A 20,635-nucleotide genomic window follows, 5' to 3' on the forward strand; every position below is an offset into this window, starting at 1 on the left:
CAGTCGCTACTTTACAGTTCACAATATCAGTAACATAAACATAATAATGAGAGTTAAATCTCTTAATTTCTACTGAAACTAATTAACTAAAATGTAATTTATATTCAAATGCTGTTTTGCTCGTTTTAATTGGGTTTTCATATGTCCTAAATGTCACTTTCCATTTTGATTGTAATATTATTAATATCCAAAAGGTATGACATTAGCAGTAAGTAACAATTTTTTGGTGGGGAAAAAAATAACACTAGCACTTAAGCTCCTCATAGCAATGGATTTTTCTCAATTGAAAACATTCCATTCTGTTAGATAAAGTTACAGAAATCTGAATGATATTTTAATGATGTTTACCAAATGTTTTTTTTGCACATGTTTTTTTTTTTTTTCTGTAAGGAATATTATCAATATTTTAAAAGACATCCCTTTGATGCATCATGTTAAATTTCTGAGCTTGTCCAGAGCATATTTCTTAAAGTCTGGTATGCCTATTCATAGAAATAGTTTTTAAATTTAGATCGACCTCAAAAGGTTCTACATAACAGGAATGGCCAGTACTCCATTTACAACCTAACATATCATTTCTTCGTCAACATGGGTCATATTTAACTATTATAGGGCAGTTATTTAAATCAATAACATCAGTGGGAAGAGCAGAACACAAGACAAGTAGAATATAAGATACTCAGACATAGCTTAAAGTCAAGGTTTTAATTTGTTACTGTCATTTTGAATATTGTCATGACTCATGACGTGTACATGTTGTATTGTAATAATGGAGAGAATGCTGTGAGGCGCGTCATCTTTATTATAAGCAGACGCGAGTAAAAGCCAGTTGAGTTGAACCACATGCAGTCTTCTGTCATCAATATACATTACAAATATGAATATGTAACAGTTACACGTAAAATCAGTTAGAATTGGTGTAAAATGAATAAATGTAGAATACACGTATTACATCTATCCCTTGTTGATCACAAAATGCTTTCGTAAAAGAGAGTGTATGGCTTTTTAAATTTCCGCGGTACATGATCTTCCATAAAATAACTTTCATTTCGTCATTTCTCGGAATGCCAGAAGAGAGATCGTGAGTTTCGTTTCTGGTGCTGTTCTATCAACACCCTCCGTTGTGATGAATTTCATTGCCGGGTGCTTCAACCAATGGTGGCGGCCAGTGTGCCTAACCGCGCCAATGAACGAACGCGAGGGTTTCACTACGCAACTAAATGGGTGGGACCTCATGATTCAGTGAGTGGGCAAAAGTTCATCGCGTTGGAAGCAGAAATGGACAGCAGAGGGAGGTTTATAGAAAAGCCGTCCGTTTCCTGAGAAGCGCTGGAAGTGTGTTTATTTACTCGCCAGCTGATGTTCAGGTCTGTGCTGTGTTCTTGTCTTTCCTGTATGCCTGCAAAAGGCGCTTTGTAAAACTAATATTTGAGGATAATTTCTTCAAAAGTGTAGACTGTTGTTTCAGGTAAGTTATTGATAATTAACTTAGCTGCTACATGCTAATGTAACTTATTTACAATGAGCTGCTCATTACTTTGCAACATAAACATCACTATGCTTTCAAATGTCTAGGCGTAGGCTGCTATTACTGTATGTGTATAGCCTTTATCATTATTATGACGAGGTATCACGTTTTGTCCTCACATGATTAGAAACGCAGTTCTTGACTCAGTTTTTCCGCTGTTGTTTGATGAGGGGTGTGCAGGTGTTGAGCACTTTAAGTTACTGCTTGTGCAAAGTGCACGTAACGTTAATGGTTTTCACTTTTGTCCTTATAAACACGTTTACACTCTCGCTAGTTAGTTCAATTTGTCTACTAATTTAATACGTGAAATAGTCCAAATCTATTCCTGTGATGGCAAAGCTGAATTTTCAGCAGCCATTAATTCAAGTCTTCAGTGTCACATGATCCTTCAGAAATCATTCTTCTAGTATGCTGATTCTGTACTCAAGAAACATTTATTATTATTATTATCAATGTTGATTTCTTTTTAAAGTTCTGTAATTAATTGTTTAATCAAACTTATGTTATATTTCCATCAAAACAAAAGACTTTTCTAAGAATCTCTACAGTGTTTTTCATACAAGAACAATTCTTATTTGCCAAAAAAAGCACCATTAAAATGCTTTTACTGTGGACCTGAAGTGCAAATGAAATTCACAAAAAAAAAAATCAGATTCACAGCAAATCAGAAAACTCATTTGACTTCAGATAAAAAAAATTGCACATTGATAAGTCTCACCATATTTTACATTAATGCCATACACTATTATTTTGTGTTCTAACTTCCAAACTCAGAATTTGGAATTTTCTCACCTTGACTTGTATTTGAAAATAACCACTGTTAATGGTGCTTAAGCTCAAGCATCTGACTTCTAAAGATTAGAGAGAGCAGGTCAGTCCCAGTTCTGTAACAAGGCATCATTTAACCTATCAGCAGACATGAAATCTGTTTTATTTTGTAGGATGACACAGTGGGAGCGATTGCAGCAGCTGGATACAGTGTATTCGCAGAGGGCTTTTGATCTGTACAATGGAGATGAATTCCCAATGGAAGTGAGACATTTCTTGGCATCCTGGATCGAGACCCAAGACTGGTGAGTGCAAGAAGTAAAATCTGCAGTGCAGATTGTTTTTTTTATATATATATATATATATGTTTAGAATGTATTAATAACAATGGATAAAGAGATGCAAATAAACTGCATCAAGGAGCGTCAACCTGGCATTACAAGTAATGTGTGTGTCTGTGTGTCTTGCAGGGAGCGTGCTTCTCGGGACTCTTCCCAAGCTGCGTTCCTGTTTCAGGTGCTTTTGGAGAATCTGGACAACCAGTTCAGTCGTTTTGCGCAAGAGAAAGATAGTTTCCTACTGCAGCGTAATTTCAGACGCTACAAACAAAACTTTCAGGTAAGTGTACTTCTGCTGTCAAAAGCATCATTCCTGTTGCCCTCCTTGAATTTCTGAAGTCTCCAAAAAATACTAAACATGCTAAACAAAAACTATACTGATAGACTAAAGTCCTGTTCACACCAAGAAAAATAACTATAACCTCAACTACTATATGTTATCATCCACCCCAATTGACGATAATGTGACGCAAGTAAGTGCGCTGTGAGCATAATTGCAGCACACGCTTTAAAGGCACAATATGTACGATTTTTGGATTTAAAATATCCAAAAACCACTAGAACAATGTTATATTGTTGACTGGTGTACTTCCATTATCCCAGATATTTCCAATAATGTCTAAATCCGGAGAAATCAGCCATTTATTTTTAACCAGTGTAACGTCCCGTGATGTCATTGCGTCGCCTGTCAATGACGTTGTATCCACATTATCCTTGATTTACGGTTTGTTTTGGTCTTCAGTTCCTAGTAATGCCTGCTACAGACTGTGCGATTTTGACAATCCTATAAGGTCATTACAAATCGCACTACACGACATAGATCTTATAAACTTGGGTACGACATGTATGTAGACTGTAAGATGGAAGATGCTAAAACCTATTGAATCGTAGGCTACGACACAAGTTGGTATAGAAGAATAAAACGTCATCAGCATGCGCTAGTGGTAAGCAAAAAGTGCAAGATGAATCACACTTTGGCAATTGTGGTTTTTATGTGCGCTGAAAAAAGAGGATGAAGCGAAAGAGGAGAATATGGATGCGGTTAGGAAAAGAGGCCAACTTGGCATGCCAGTTTTGCAAGTGACGCTTGAGGGAAGTAGTTTTAAGTTTTAGCGCCATGTCACCACTAAATTTCTGACACTGTCAGAAACAGTCGCAGGTTATCTTTGGTCGCTAAACCTGTGAAAAAGGCCGTCTTTGAACCTCTCTCACTGTACAATGTAGGACCACGGTTTAGGAGCCACGACCACAGATATCACCACGATTGGTCATCTTTCGTCTCGGACAGCCCAAAATCGTAAAATGTGTACCACCCATAAGTTTCCCTGGCTGTTAATTAGTTTCCACACACCTGTTTCTGTTCACCTTGATTACATTCCTCATGTATTTAAGGCCTGGGTTTCATTCTGTTCCTTTGTATGGTATTGTCTATGTTAAAAGTGGTTGTCTTTACGTTTGCTCCTACAATCTCCTGAGACTGTTTTCGTTTTCGATCTTTTTTCGTGCTATTTATTACAGCCGACCGTGACACATACCATACTGAGCTAACGCACAGAGTAACATTATTATATCATGACTTTCAAGTTTCAACACACTCAAATGAATTTTTAGTATGATTGTTTTGACCTAGTAAAACAGTACTGTTACCCCACAATTTTAATACGTCAAATAAAGTGACCTGTATGAGTAGTAACTTGCAGCTGTTTCATTAGAATGAAATAAAATAATGTGAATTTAAGTGATCAAACATAACTGTAACAAAGTTCAAGTTTAGGCAAGAAGGAGGCGGATGTTAAACGTAACTTTAAACGTAAATAAACATAAACAACAAAATGAAAGTTGCAGCAGCGGCTGACTACGTCATATAAACATAATAAAAACAGCAACGTAAAATGCCCCCGGCTCTGGGCCCCGCCCTGCTTCATACCACAGTAGCGTTAATAACATTTTAATACATTAGCTCACCCATGAGCCTGATTTCTGCCTTAGTCCCGTCGGATTGCTTTCCATTGGCTGTGGAGGTGAAGACAGCAGCTCCCATGATTCCGCTCATTTATGGCGTCATCAAGCTACTCCTCAATGTTTTTATTGTTCATCAACTGGAAAAAATGGCTCTTTCAGTTATATAACTTTATTGTTGTAATTATGAGCTGTTTAGAACACAGCTGGGTTAATCAGTGACAGCTGGGGGATCATTGGTCACATTATCTTGTTTGCAGAAGTACCAAGAGGAGCCTTATACTCTTGCTGCTATTATCAACTGGTTCCTGGTGAAGGAGAAAGAGATCTTGAATGATGCAGAGCTTGCACAGCAAGTCAGTACCTTAAAGTGTTATCATCATCACTCTTATTATCAACATCAGCTTATTCTGATTCTCTCTCTCTTAATGTTTCAGGTGCAGATGTTGCAGGTTCAGCCGCCTACAATGGAGTTGGAGAGCCAGAGACAAATGGAAAAAAAAATAAAAGAACTCAAGATCAAAGTAGAGGTGTGTGTTTGTGTGTATCTGCTTGTATGTGTGTATTTGTTCAAGAACATGATTCATTTTTTTTCTTTTGGCAGGTGATGGAGCACAGCATAAGGTCTTTGGAGGAGCAGCAGGATGAGTTTGATTTTAAATTCCAAACACACAAAATGGACTGTGAGGCTCCACACTTTTAAACACACTCTCCTTGATTTCATTATCAGTGGTGGTATTAATATATGTGTGTGTGTGTGTATGTAAATGTATATGTGTGTTTAGCTTGCACAAAGGAAGAGAAGAACAAGCAAATAGAAGGGCTTCAGAAGATGCTCAATACACTCGATAAGTGCAGAAAGGTATGTGACTCGATAAGAGGCAAATTGTTAAGTGCACGTCTGTTCTAGTCTATACTATTTAGGGTTATTATTGTTAATTAAACCTAAAACTAAAAAAAACAGTTTTGTTAATTGAATTACATCTAAAATATAAATATTACATGAACCAAATGGAAATTAATGGAAACCAACTGAAACAAGGTTAAGTTGAAGCACTAAAATTCGTAACTGGAATTAAATAACTAAAACTGAAATAAAAATAAATGAAACCTAAATAGTAATCTGTAAAAAAGCATATTACAAAATTATGTTTCTTGACCCGACTTCTCTTGTATCATTGTCTCAGAACTTCCTGTCTGATATCACGGCTATGTTGGATGCTGCTGATTGTCTAAGCTCAGTGCTCATAGATGAGGAACTGGTGGACTGGAAGCGGAGACAACAGAAGTCCTGCATTGGGGCTCCTGATGATACAAGTCTGGAACAATTAGAGAAATGGTAACAGCACAAGAATTTCTCTGATTGATTGTCTGTACGAACACCATTTGGATCCGTTTTTAAGCCGTTATTGGCCTTTGACAGGTTCACTCAGATTGTAGAGTGCATGTTCCAGCTGCAGAAGTTCTTACAGAAGCTTGATGAGCTGCTTGGGAAGATGAGCTACGCAAATGACCCCATCCCAGTCCTTAAACCCCCTTTAAAGATTAGAGTTGACACTCTGCTGACTAACCTGATTAAGAGGTATACTCAAACACATACACATCATATCCATTACTCTCTCTTCATGCATGTACGCTTCATTATTTGTTGGTGTGTTGTTAGCTCATTTGTTGTAGAGACTCAGCCATCCATGCCGCAAGGACGAGGCCCCCTGGTGCTGCGCACAAGTGTCCAGTTCTCAGTCAAAGTCAGGTCAGGTTCTGACATTTCTGCAACATTACACACCACCTGTAAAACAGTGTATACCAGAATTGCTTCTATTTAAAACAATAATGATTGATATAGATGCTTTTTTGTCTTACATTGCTTGTGACAGGGCGGGGGTATATCCTTTTAAACATTATGAAATTGAGAATATGTACATTCATTTTAGTGTATTGTATTGTACATAGGACATAGTCTTGTACTTAGGAACTAAGTACTTTGCGAGGAACCAAGTACTTTTAAATATTTGTGAAAGTGACCTTCTCTCCTGCAAATGTCAGTACTGCTTTTGCATAATTGTATCTTTATTATGCATGCACAGACCTGTTTATGTAACCAAACCTTTGTTCCATTTGCATACATGTGCCTGGGGTGAATGACTCAAATACAAAGGAAATATTTCATTTAAGAATTTTATTTTTCAAATTATGACACACAACCCCAAGCAGAAATTTGTGCCCTGAATGCATTGTAAATTTGCGATAAACGAAAAAATGTTGTACAGATTCTCTTTTTTAAATAGGTTATTAATATACAGTAGTCAACATTTGAAGTGGATCAAAACAGTTAATCAAAGTTTTCCCAAGACAAGAATGGGTATTGTTCAAAATTCATGTATAACTTTGATAAAAAGGTTTTGATCCACTTCAAATGTTGACTACTTTATTTATCCTTAGAAAATATATTTGTATCATATATTCTATTTGAAATGTTTAGTTTGGGTTGTTGAGATAGAAATGCATGTCATTCTCCTCTCTACAGGTTCCTGTATAAAGTTCCTGAACTCAACCATGTTATGAAGGTGTCTGTTTCTATTGACAAGTAAGATCCCTGTCTCTCTTACTTTCTTCATTAGGTACAATCTGAGTCATATGTGAGAATGAGTTTGCTTGTAAGGTTTGTGTGGTTTGATATAGTTTTAAGTCTGTTGGTGATTAGGACTCTGAATTCTTACACTCATCCCTCTCTCCATCTTTTGTTTCAGCACTATCTCACAAATGAAAGGGTGAGTGTTTCAATACACGCATTCTGAACACACACTTCCCTCATTACGCCTCCCACCAGAAATTCATGATTATGTGTTTATCGTAGGTTTCGGAGGTTTAATGTGCTGGGCACTTCGAGTAAAGCCCTTAACATGGCTGAGAGTACGAACGGGGGCATGGTTGCTGATTTCAGACATTTGGTGAGTTGATATTAAGTGATATATTTAAGTGATATCATCTGATATATTTATACCTGGGTAGACAATTTGGTTGCGGTGTTCCGTTTTTTTAAACCAGATTTTAAATATAAAGAGGTACCGTTAATAAAAAGTTGAAGAATTGTGTTATGTGATTTTTTTTTTTATTTTTTTTTTACAGACTTTGAAAGATCAGAAAGTTGGTGGTGGAGGAAAAGGAATCAATGATGTGAGTTTAAGGAGCTTGTTAAAAATATTTTCTAGAAACTACATTGCTGCACATAGCAAACAAATCCAGCTGCTAGTAACGGAAACAAGACTGGTTTCTAGAGTCAATACAGATTAAGGGTGTTTCCACATCTGTAGACCTTTTGCTTTGTTCCAAAACACGGACCCTTAATTGTTACAATGTTGCATTTCTCCTAGGTTTAGATTTAATTTGCTTTCACATGGTGCATTTCAAAGCTTACCAAAAATGTGTTTATGCAAGTCACATGTGCATAAAACTGTTCTCTCATTGGTCAGAGTGCACCTGTTTATTATCTGGGATTCCGCTCAAAGCCATCAATATGGATTGACAAGACTGTCGTTAAACACACATAAACCAATGTATATAAGGCTTGATTCCCACTCTCACTGAGAAAACTATTTTCATATATGTTAATGAACTGAACTACGGGAGAAATTGAGTCAAAATGAGCCAGGTGTGAACACATCCTAAGAGTTACTCCTAATAAAACAAATTTGATTACAGTGCTGAAGATAATAATTCCACAAAATAGTTTATTTCCTTATTATTATTATTATTATTATTTACTAGTACCGGTAGTTAATTAAAACAAGTAGAATTGAGTGACCAACTAATAAGTAGAGTTCTGTTTGTATGTATGTGTATAAATCTTGTTGTGTGTTTCCTGCAGCTATCTCTGAGTGTGACTGAAGAACTACACAATATAAACTTTCAGACGCAGTTTGACTATCAAGGCCTGTCTGTCTCTTTGGAGGTGAGATGTCTTTTCCTCATTCAACGCATTCTCAGTGAAGTTTGAACATTCCAGAGATTTGGCTCTACAATTTCTATAACCATACTTCCTTCTTTCTTTCAGACCTCTTCTCTTCCTGTTGTGGTGATTTCAAACTCCAGTCAGCAGCAGAGCGCCTGGGCGTCTGTTCTATGGTTCAACATGCTCTGTTCAGATCCCAAGGTCAGGAGCAGGAGTTACTCTTGGATAATAATTAGCCTTAATCATCATAAAATAATCAGTTTTTTTAATTATTATTATTTGCATCACTAGAACATCAAGTTTTTTGAAGGCTCTCCTCCGGCCTCCTGGGCACAGTTTGGAGAAATGCTGAGTTGGCAGTTTCTCTCCTCTGGGAAGCGTGGTCTAGACAATGACCAGTTGGAAACTCTCGCCATCAAGCTCTTTGGTATGCACACATCAACCCCTTTCATGCATTAATAGATACTGTTATATAAAGTAATATTAAGGCCATAAAGTAATCTGGTGTTTGTTAATGATGTAATATTTCTTATCAGGTAAACAACAGAGCTATGACAACTGTACGATACCCTGGGCCAAGTTCAGTAAGGTAAGAACAGATAAACACAGTTATGTAGCTCTTTGTGAAATGCCTGATATTGACGCATGAGTGTTTTGTTTACTCATTGTTGTCTGTGTGTGTGTTTTAGGAGAACCTCCCTGATACAAACTTCACCCTGTGGGTGTGGCTGGATGGAATTCTAAACCTGGTTAAAGGCTACTTGTCAGACCTGTGGAGTGATGGGTATGAATCCTATAGATAGATTGTGAAAATCAAGTTTTCAACAGAAAGTGTGTGTTTTTTGTGTGTGTTTTTTTCAACACAAGTATGTTTGTTTCTGTAGCTCTATAATGGGCTTTGTCAGCAAGGGGAAGGAGAGAGTTTTACTGAAGAAGAAGCAGAACGGCACTTTCCTGTTGCGTTTTAGCGAAAGTATCAAAGATGGTGGAATCACGTTCAGCTGGGTGCAGTACTCTAACGATGGTAAATATGTCATAAAAAGATATACTTCTCTAAGACATCTCTGAAATCACAAAGTCCAGTGAATGTCTGACTGAATACACTACTTCTTTTTTTGTTAGGCAATCCGAGTGTGCAAACAGTGAAGCCATTTATCAGTACTGACCTGAAGCAGATTGCTTTACCTGAGATCATCTGCAACTTTCGGATCATGGTAGCAGAAAACGTTCCAGTTAACCCACTGTGTTACCTTTACCCAAACACCCCTAAAGACCAGGCCTTTGGCAAATACTACAGTGAAAAGACTGGAGGTGAATTGTTTATTCAGAATGTGGTGCATTTTTTTGCAATTCCCCAAGTCTAATTGACCGTTCGCAAAGACCCGCCCCCCTTAGTTACTGTCGCTATGTCTGACAAGCTACGCTGCTCTCGCACACACACCATGTTCTCACGCAGTGAAAAATACATCGCGGACTGACAACACGCTGACAGACAGGACAGACCAGGTTACTTTTCGGTTACTTTTGATATTAAACATATTAAACAAAGTCTCACCTTTCAAATTTGGTCATTTAAAAAAAAAAAAAAAAAATTAAACCATAAATACTGTTTTGTGGCTCTTTAACGTGTCGTGACAGATCGCTGTAGAGCATCAGTTAAAGCTGCTCGTGATCCGATCATCTCTTCCTTTTAGTTCAAATAAACATGAATGAACATAAGAAGGAATGTTGTTTTAACCGCAGAAAGGCATCAGTACATTCTGTTTTTCAAGTTCAAATCCTCCCATGTTAATCTACTAACTCTCCTGACTGCTTTGTCGGACAAAATGGCGGATGGCGAAGTATGATTGGTCAGATCACCTGTCAATCAAGCTCCCTGCGAAGGGTCAATTAAGGGAGGCATACATTGTATTTTTATGGGCATTTAGTTTGGTGTTTACCTAATGGCAACAAATGCTTCAGTTGTCTATTTACAACTTTCACTATTAGGGTCACAAAAAAAATGCAATGTATGTCAACTTAGATTTGAACTGGGAAAGGCTTTTGCTCATTTGTGTTACTTGTGATCGTTTTGTTTCAGAGGAGAATCCTTACCTGAAGTACCTGAAAACCAAACTGGTTTTTGTCTCTAAAGAGTAAGTCCTGTTTTGATTGTTTATTGGTTTATATTTGTGTGTTGTGTGCATGCAAATTATTTCAAAAGCATGTGAGGTTGTGTGCTATATAGGTAATATTTGTGACAGTGCACATGTGCTGTGTATACTATAGTGCTGGTGTTTAATACATTAGTCATATTGTATGGTGTTATGATGAGGTTTAAGTTCATATTGTGGGCTGGGTGATGTAGTGGGGGATAAAATCAGTTTTTTAGACTTTCAGTAATCTTTACTGATAAGATTTTTTTCTCATTTCAACTGAAAGGATTTCTACAAAAAATATTTTCTCATCATATCAACCAAACAGCCACTGTAAGCTAAGACTTAATACAAGTAAAATACAGTAAAAAAAAAAAAGAACCAATTGGTCTCGCACACATGCAGGCACATGATTTTAACATTCAGAGTCTTGAGGTGGTACTAGATTAGTAAAGGTGAAAATATTTCCCTTGTCCGCATTCCGCTCCGGCTCGCAGACAGTGTGTCTGTGCCGTAATTTTTGTCATCAGTACCGTCCACTGATGTCCGCGAGAGGGAGCAGAACGTGGAAAATAAAGTATATCTGGGCCTTAAGAACAAGATTTACCTTGCCATACTATCTATCACTGCCTGGGTAGAGGTTAGAATGCAGGTTACCATTCGATGTCATGATGACGTGAGGGGCGCATTGTGGCCTAACAGAATTCATAAAGTTACAACAATACCGTATTATTTGGGGAAAAGTCTACCATACATGTGATGTTATGAAGTCTATAAGCGAACAGTTATGCTGTAAGATTATGGTATGAGTTGACACTGAGATGGCTGTGCTGCTGGTTTACTGGAGTGATCTGTGCTTGGTTGCAGTAGGAACGGATGTACAAGCGTCGGAGAGGGGCCAGTGTCTGACCTGTCCCCACAGGACAGAGGTGAGTCCTGCCTCCACTGCCCCTCCGAATCTAATCAGCTCAACCTGCCTCTCACTCACTGGATTATGACCAGATGTGTCTTGATGGCAAAAGGCTTTCTGATAAATAGAATGTGTAATGAAAAGCCTTTATAGATGCTTCTCTTTCATTCAGAGGCTCAATCAAGTCCAAACACTGTTAAGATTTTCTCTTTCCTACTCTTCCCTACCCAAGTGCATTTGATTGACAATGCACAAAGGGACCTTCTGTGTGTGTGTGTGGTGGGCTGGGACTGGTTTTTCTGTTTCTATAACACAAATCTAACCATTACAGTAACACTGATTTAAAAATGTGGATGGACGCTTGAGGTTTCTTGTGTAGGGAGGGATGCACTGAAATCCATACGCTTTTTTTTTTTCACGCTATTGCCAATAACTGATAAATAGCTGATATTAAAATACTCCACTGTTTTGTAGAAATAAATTAATAATAAAACGCAAAAACTACTATGTTTATATTAGTATGAAAAATTTTGAGATTTGCTAAAGATTACATTTTAACAGTGTTAATAAATCATTATCATTTTTAAAGATTTAACTTTTTTTTTGCATGTTGCATGTTACATGAACCAAGATTGGTTAAACCAAGATTGATAATCGGCATGTATAGTTCCATGAAGAACCTTTAACATCCTTGTAACCTTTTCATCACTCAGAAAGGTTTATAAGATTATTAAAATGTTCTTCACACTAAGAAAATAAATTCTTTTAATAACTGTTCACTGAAAGCTTCTTTGGGGATCCCAAATGTTCTTCTATGGCATCACTGTGAAACCTTTATTTTAAGAGTGAAGTTTAATAGTATCATAATAAGTTGTTATTATTGTAATGCAATTATTGGGTTTATAACATGTCTCTCTTGCTGTGTCATCTGCTTCATCTTTGAAAGATCCTCCTTCTTTTTCTGAGGCGGGTGATGATGACGACATCTTGCTCCAATGGCCTGAGAAGTCTCCAATGCTCTCCAGCTCTACCATTGATCCATTTTTGCTTAACAGCATTTTGGACATTGATGGCGAGAGTACTTCTCAAGATTCATTTTCTCAACCTGCTCCTCACATTTCTTCATCATTCTTCCAACAAACCATTCTAGAGAGTGGCATGGATATCCTTAAAGAAGCACTCTCTCCAGACACTGATGTTCATCACACATTGCAAGAGTTTCTAAACTCTCAAAACGTCCTAAATAGTATGGAGCATTCTACACCAGAGGACATCATCCATTGTTTTCAAGACCTTGGCTATCCTAACATGCCACTGACCCCCTGAATTTGATTCATGACCCGTGAGGTTAGCCAAAACGTAGGTCTGTCAAGCCATATAATGTTTTCCGTAGTTCTGATTTATGTTGTAAATAAGTACCAAGTAGAGATGCAAAATACTAAGCTTATTACTTCACTTTCTTTACTGATTTCATTATTACGTCATCCAGTTAATGTGTAAATCTGTATGTCTGCTCCTCCATTTATCTGTTACTTGCGTGTCTATTCTCAGAGTAAAGCCTTTGACTAGGCATAGATGCCCATCCAAGTCCAAAACAACTTTGGAATGAGGTCATGTGATCTGACCCTAACATTCATTAGCTGCTACTAAATATTTGTCCCTATAAAAATAAGCTGGGAAAATTGTTTTATTGATAATAATTCAAATAATATCAGAGCATATTTGTCTTTGGCGAATAGTACATTTGCTTAGAGATTACAGAGTTTAATTTTTATGTAAATTTTTTTTATATATATATGTATTTCATATTTGATTCAAGTATTGATCATGCTTTTATGACCCAAGTAAATGATCACCTTTTATGCAGGTTGGAATGACAGTTTGTATTCTTCTATTCTAATTAACTGGGCCTTACTGGAGAGAGATAATTTGATAGTGAAAGCGATATACTTTATTAATGTGTCAAACACCTTTAGTAATGTGAATCAGGCAGTATGAGCTAATGTTTTAAAAAGCATCTCATGAACAGTAAAGCCATATCTGTGGTCGGATTTCTCAGTGCGGACAAAGCAGTGAAAGTTTGAAAAAGTGTAGAACGCATGAAAAATGTCTTTGCATTTTAAAAAAGAGCACTTTAAAAGAGATACAGTGCTTGGATTAAATGTTATCATTTACATTTAAAGGCACCAACGTTGACTACTATGATTGTAGTCTTTTAATAGTAAAACAAGTTTATTCTATGCTGCATTAAAAGTAATGCTTGCTTTGCACTAAATTCTACCTTTAAAATATTTCTTTGTGTAAAAACATTTCATGTAAATGATGAATGTCTAATCGCTGTTTTTGATGAACAGGATATTGCTCTAGGATTTAAGGCACTTTTTTGTTGTCTTTTATGATCCTTTTCCACTTTGTATAACCACTATTGAGACTAGAAAAGTACCCGAATGCTTGGCTTTTGATTCAAGTGACAAAAGTTAATCATTTAAGATTTCAAAAACTTTGATTAAATTATAGACCCTTACATTTTCTATTTTTTTTTTTTTGCAAGTTGAATTAAGTTAAAATGTTCTGTTACCCCAGTTGAATGCATATTTCTTTGAGCTTTATCTTGCTGGAGAAAACACTTTATATTTGTTTTTAATTTCTTTATAATATCTTTCATCTGAATTACACTGATTGTACGAGTACACTGAGAGTAATACTGTGTTGTTGATGACGGAAAAATGCAATTGAATGGAAATTTGTAAGAACGGAACGCTTCTGATTTCTTAACAAACAAAATCATTTTTTTGTGTAAAAAGGTTTACAGATAAAAGGTTCTGTATGTTCATCCAACTGAATCTGTTAGGTACCGGAGAAGATTAGACAGTGTCTGAAATCTTTTAGAGAGAAAAAATGGTCCAAATGAATTTTTTGTTTCTTTTTTTTCACTGAAATGACATACCAAGTCATAGTAATTACATCGCTTTATCATGCAGAATCGTTTAGTTACCCCATGAGTACTTCTGTCGTGAATGTATGAATGTCTTTGTTTCAAATGTATGTAACCATGTTTTACATTGTCATTGTCCAACAAAATAAACCATACTGTAGTTTGTTTTGTATCTGTGTGCCAGAAGATGCAGAAGGTGCAATGTTCTCCAATAAAACATCTAATGAGACATTGGGCTGTCATAATGTCTTTTTTTTATTGAAAACCATGACACTTTATCTGATCAGGCAAACTGTTTTATAGACTCATAATAGAGTGATGAGATATTGTGTTAACAAGTTGGCCAAAATTAGATCTGTCACATGTTCCACTGTACGCACGCATTTCGTATACACTTGCAAACTAGATTTGGAATTGATGTATTATGAGTTTTTAAACATTGAATCCACAAATAAAACAGTAACCAACTCTTGTGGGCCATTTTGAGATGATCCATGAGCATGATACCCAGTATTTTGACCTCAAATTTCTAAATTCAATTTGACCTCAGCTTTGGTGTCATTTGTGTTATGGGTCTTTATTTGTTGCAGTGTTAGGAATTTTTACAGATAGGCAGTCAGGAACACTTGTCTGGACTTGTGAAATGTATGGGTTTGTATATGTGTGTAAGTTCAGCACTAAAAAAAGAGGAAGATGACATGAGATAATAATATGAAAACACATAATAAAATAAAAATAGATAATAATAAAAAAAAAACTTTCTGTAAAAGGAGAAAAAAGCATTATTTGTTTTACGTTTGGACTTTTTAGTCTCTATTTACAGAACCACACAGGAAAGTGAGGAGAAAAGGAATGGAATCGGGACAGACTTTCCCAGACAACAACATAGTGTCGGCCCAGATCCGGCCCACATCTGGCCCACATCTAGTACAAATGTATGTTGCTGTCTGGGTTTACTTTGGGACTTTGATTAGCCAGCAGCTCATATACAGTCAAACCAAAAATTATTCAGACACCTTCAACATTTCTTACATTATCACAGTTTATTCGCTATAGTTCAGAAAATGGTAATACAATATGACAAGAACTCGGAGTTATCAAATCACTGGTTTTGGTCATCCTTCTGTTAGACTGTTTCACAAAAGAATTTGAATAGCTGTCAGCTGTTAAATTTAAGTTCACAATTAGATAATGGCAATTTAGGTCAACCAATTACCAAGAAATGCCTAATTTTGTTCAGTCTGTGTAAAGAGGTCGCATTAGCAATTAAAGAAAAAACACTTAAGCAAAACATGGTCAAGTCAAAGTGTCAGAATAATTTTTGGTCCCAAATTCTTATACATTTTACTGGTAGCCCACTGTATGAAGAATTTTGGGGTATAATATGTCACAGTTTACTTTATTTTGCTATCCTCACTTACATAAATGAACTATAGTGTCCTGCACCCACTAAGAAAAATCAAAAATGATATCTGGTGTCTGAATAATTTTTGGTTTGACTGTATGTCACAACAAGCAAGAGCGTATACGTTCTCTGCCACATAAAGCATTTTTGCTGACTTTACATTTTAATTTACTTTATTTCAAAAGAAGCAATTCAAAAAAATCAAAATAGGCTACACGAGTTATCTTTTCTGTTTTAATTGTAGAACACTGACATGATGTGCAACACATATTCAAAAATTCAACCTCTTATTTCATATGTTAGAGGTCCAGCTTACACAGTATATCAAAACAGAAACGCCACAGGAAGCAAAAGAGGACAAGAAACTCTTGTGGTTTCATATATGAGGTAATAAATGAAGCAGTGAGGCATGTCTGTTCTTGTTTTCTCCATCACCCTGCTTTAAATTTACATGTGGATTTGTGCGTGAGGTAACAAATGTTCTTTATGTCATCATGAATCATTCCTGTGGTGGTGGCACACATAGTTACTCTGCCTATGTGCAATCAGAAAAAAAGAGGAAATGAATGAGAGAAATTTTGAGCTTTTGCAGTGAAAAGCCACATGACACGTTTTCTTTCCAATCTTTGATAGAGCTGGAAAATCCCAATGCTTAAAAAAAGAAATGCTTACGGACCATGACTAGCTAAATTTTAAAGTGCAAGATATCTGACAACATAAAAAGTGATTGGAAAATAAAACGGAATATACATGAGAAAACACAGCTGTTGGAACTGAACAAAGAGAAACCTGAGAACTGTGATGTTCTCCTCAGAATAAATATCCAATGAGTGCATCTCCATATTTCATTATGCATAATACGTGAAATCACTGAACATATATAGAGCAAGATCACTTAATAGCAGTAGCTTTCAGTCATATTCAGATTGAAATTAATTGCAGTACCATTCTTCATTATCGCTTATCTGAGTGTATACCAACGGGTTCTCCATATCCAGGTTAGTGGATGTAAAGCTTTGCCAAGCAGGTCTTTGTAGGCCTGGTTAAACTGCCGGTTCATGGCTGCATACAACAACGGGTTAATGCAACTATTTAACCAAGTGAGGTTTGCACAAAACATATGAACGACCTGTGGTGCGCGATTGGCCTTATCGGCAACATTTAGCAGCAGAAATGGTGCAAAGCAGCCGACAAAACACAAAAAGACTGTGAAACACATCCGAGTCACGCGTTTAAATTCATTGTCCTCTCCTGAGTTGGCAGCTGGAGTGATCTGGATTGCTACCGGAGCTGGTTTAGAAGATGTTTCTACCCCATTTGAGGAACTTTGAATGGTACTTATGGTGTTGTTTGACTCTTGTGTGGTTGTGTGGCCTTCTTGCGCTCTGTCCTTATGCTGCTCTGCTCCTGTCCCTTCATTGCTGATCTCACAGCTTTGAGTTGTTGAGGCTCCTGCACTGATCCCGCTGTCATCTGTCGTCCCTTCGGCTTCAGCCCTCTTGCGTTTTGATGAGTGGCGACTGGGCCTGTACTTCAGGAAAGCCTTGGAGGCTACGCTCACCTTTCGGTAGATCAGAAAGTAGAAAAGACCCACGCAACCAAGGCCCAGGAAGAAGTACATGAAAAGCAGCACGGTGGTGTAGGGCCGGCCCTTAGTGCGGTGAAAACTGCAGGTGCACACTTGTGGGGCGAACACGTAGACAGGCCAAAGTGGGGCGAAACTGACCAGACCCAGTACCCAGGAGGAGATGAGGAGCACCGCCACTCCACGGTGGGACAGGAGCAGACGGGCACAGCGAGAAGTGCGATGCGCAACAACCAGGTAACGGCTCATTGCGATGAGGCATAATGTTATAATGGACACGCTGTTGGACAGGAACAGTAGGAGTCCAAACATCTGGCACCACGTGGCTCCGCCCCTCCAGTGCAGGTGCAGATATGAGTCAACACTAACAGGTTGGAGCATGGTGCAGTATAGGAGGTCAGCGAAGGCAAGATTCACTATGAGAACATTGAAACGTGTCCTCAGGTTGACATCAGTAGCAAAGGCGAGCACCGTCAGAATATTCCCTATGGTTCCTACAATGGTCACAGCCGATCCCAAGAGGACGCCAAAATAACGGTAGCCCTCTACAGAGGGCGACGCACAAGAAAAGGAATCATTTCGGAGATAATCTGTGTCGTTCCACATCCTAAAAAGAAACGAAACGTTAAGCTCATCAAATATCAATGTAACATCCACGTGGCATCAAAGCATACTTAGCGCAAACAACCTGTATACATAAGTCTTTTAGTGACCACATTTCAATTTAAGGGCTGCTGGTTTCATTATTCTTCGTGAACCTGTGACTGGAAGCCACAATTTAAGGTCACTATATATACTAGGCTACATCCTGTTGCCTAAAACACAACAGAAATCTCGCTTTTACTGCTCACATCAAAACTGCCACAATTCAACATTTGAGCTAAATGGACAACAAATGTGGAGATTTTAATCGAATGCCCTTTGATCTTAATGACACACACATTAAAATACATTTAAAAATATTTTATAAAAAATATACCCATACCGCAAGTGCCCCGAAATCACATTTACATTCACATTTAATCACATTTTAAACACAAAAAACATTCCACTGTAAGTTAAATTAATTAGGCTAGATATTACATGTAATCTCGAAGTAAAACAAATTGATAAAGTGTAATTTTATTGGTGCAAAGATTAGTCGGCTATATGGTTTTTGTACAACATTTTCAACTGCTTTGTATCACTTAATTGGAAGCACCACAATTTTAAATTGTGTCTTCTGTTACATGGGACTATATGCTGATCAGACATTTAGAAGTTTATTTTAAAATGCAAAGTATTGAAAATCAAAATAAAGCTCCGTAAAGATGTATATCTGTTAAAAGGGTAAACCTATGGAATAATTGTAATAAGAAATTAAAAGTGTGTACTTCACTCAGTAATTTCAAGAGAAAAAACAAACAAACAAGGTGATAAATAATTATATAACTCAATATGAATAATTTGTGTCTGTCATAGTAATCTGATATACACCTTTGTAATCATTTATGTAAATTTTGGACATTGTCTTATGTAACTGTTTGTTTATTTTGCATGAATCAAATCCAGAAAAGTGATACTTATTAAATAATTATATAAAGGGTAGGCATAATAAGCATGGGCTTCAGCCTACATATATTTTTTTCTTTACTATGGAACATTATCTGTGAGGGCCGAAATACATTTTTGTTGAATGGGCTCTAGGCACGGCGGTATTTCCGGTGAAGGTCTAAGGATGCTGGATTACTTCCGCCGATCGTAGAGTCCATGCTATACCGAGAATTTATATTGGTTTTTATACTCTATTGCTATAGCCTACTAAAGAAACGTTAGTCACAAAAACAGACAAAACAGACACTCCTCATTTTGTTTATTGTTCTGTGTTTATTATATTAAATAAACATAACTATATATAAAATTACATCTAAACGTATTAAAGTTTCGTTTCAAAGACGAGAGGACAGTAAATTTTGAAGACTCTGCCATAATACCGTTTTCCTCGGTTTTCCTCCGCTTTAAATCTCCCCAACCGGAAACGCACGAGCATCCTTGCGTCAAACGCGGAAGTTATGCGTGCATATAGCCCATTGTTGAAAATTGCAAGTGGGTATTTGGAAAGGCCCATAGTCAATAGGTGTGTTCGACTTAAAGCGCCGCTTCAAGTTAAACACAAGGCTGACGATTAGCCTACCCACTCACGTCCGGATCACAGAAATATCCAGAACAACAGGCTATGTTGTACAATTATTTATCCTTATCTCTCATTAGATCATAAGAAATTACATGGATGGGCAGGTTCACCCAAAATTTTAATTAAGATATTTTGATGAACCAAACATAACACTTAAACATTTCCACAGAAGAAAGAAAGTCATACAGGATTGAAACAACTTGAGGAACTAAATGGTGACAGGTTTTTACATTTTTAGGTGAACTATCTCTGTGTCAGAACGTTTGCAAATAAGCTAAGCATATATAAATTAAATGTAGAACGATTGTCAGACATCCATTTAAAAAACAACAACACACAGTTAAAAGATTCATTAGTAAAAAATCAATATAAAAAAGGTCATTTTTGGCTGTCAGTGGCTTACCTTGCCACAGCTGTGGTGTCCATCCTCTATTCTTTGGTTCTCTTTCTTACCTCCTTCCTGATTTTATAGCTAACCCTACTTTGTTCCCCTTTTTCATTTAGCACTGTTTGTGTCTGCGTACAAATGTCTTTTTCCTCTGTTTTTTTTTAATAGACCCTCCAGCCACGCCTCCACCGCCTCATAGCTGTACCGATGTTTTAACACAACACTGCGTGTGTGCGTGTGTTTGAGACGTTCATGCTCAGATGTGACTCAACCGTTTCACAATCCTGGAAGAAATTTACACAGTAATGGTATTTTGCCAATAGATATGAAGCAACAAAGAAAAGGAAAGTTGGTAAAAAATAAAAACTTTGCAAAATAAGCAAACTTTCTACTTTGATGATTCAAATCCTTTTTTGTCATTCACAGAAAGCAGCTTGACTAATCAAATAAAATTTTGAATTTCTGTCATCCTTAAAATCACTTTTCTCTTCTGTGTGTTCCTCTTTTACGTAATATGTCATTAAGGTGGAAACTGTTCAAACAATTCTAACAACCACCA

At 36.9% G+C, this 20,635-nt stretch overlaps 2 protein-coding genes across 2 annotated transcripts; one reads left to right on the forward strand and one right to left on the reverse strand.

Annotated features, from left to right (window-relative positions):
* The first annotated feature begins 1,269 nt into the window (after window positions 1-1,269).
* Window positions 1,270-14,081, forward strand: stat2 (signal transducer and activator of transcription 2). Its single transcript, XM_056253929.1, has 24 exons — window positions 1,270-1,468; window positions 2,470-2,601; window positions 2,767-2,914; window positions 4,854-4,949; window positions 5,031-5,123; window positions 5,198-5,276; window positions 5,379-5,455; window positions 5,781-5,932; window positions 6,017-6,175; window positions 6,257-6,346; window positions 7,121-7,180; window positions 7,344-7,364; window positions 7,451-7,544; window positions 7,723-7,770; window positions 8,462-8,545; window positions 8,648-8,746; window positions 8,837-8,972; window positions 9,082-9,134; window positions 9,235-9,329; window positions 9,430-9,569; window positions 9,668-9,856; window positions 10,626-10,680; window positions 11,548-11,609; window positions 12,537-14,081. The coding sequence occupies exons 2-24, from the start codon at window positions 2,471-2,473 to the stop codon at window positions 12,914-12,916; spliced, it is 2,541 nt and encodes an 846-aa protein (XP_056109904.1). The 5' UTR covers window positions 1,270-1,468; window position 2,470; the 3' UTR covers window positions 12,917-14,081.
* A 2,600-nt stretch (window positions 14,082-16,681) lies between these two features.
* On the reverse strand, window positions 16,682-20,181 carry gpr84 (G protein-coupled receptor 84). The gene is made up of 2 exons (XM_056253930.1): window positions 20,092-20,181; window positions 16,682-18,122 (listed from the first exon to the last, which is right to left on the reverse strand). Exons 1-2 carry the CDS (start codon window positions 20,112-20,114, stop codon window positions 16,892-16,894), a joined length of 1,254 nt encoding a protein of 417 aa, XP_056109905.1. The 5' UTR covers window positions 20,115-20,181; the 3' UTR covers window positions 16,682-16,891.
* Window positions 20,182-20,635: the final 454 nt, after the last annotated feature.

Source organism: Rhinichthys klamathensis, unplaced genomic scaffold (genome assembly GCF_029890125.1).
Source record: "Rhinichthys klamathensis goyatoka isolate OS25496 unplaced genomic scaffold, OSU_Roscu_1.1 h1tg000109l_1, whole genome shotgun sequence".
In the NCBI taxonomy this organism is placed as follows: domain Eukaryota; kingdom Metazoa; phylum Chordata; class Actinopteri; order Cypriniformes; family Leuciscidae; genus Rhinichthys; species Rhinichthys klamathensis.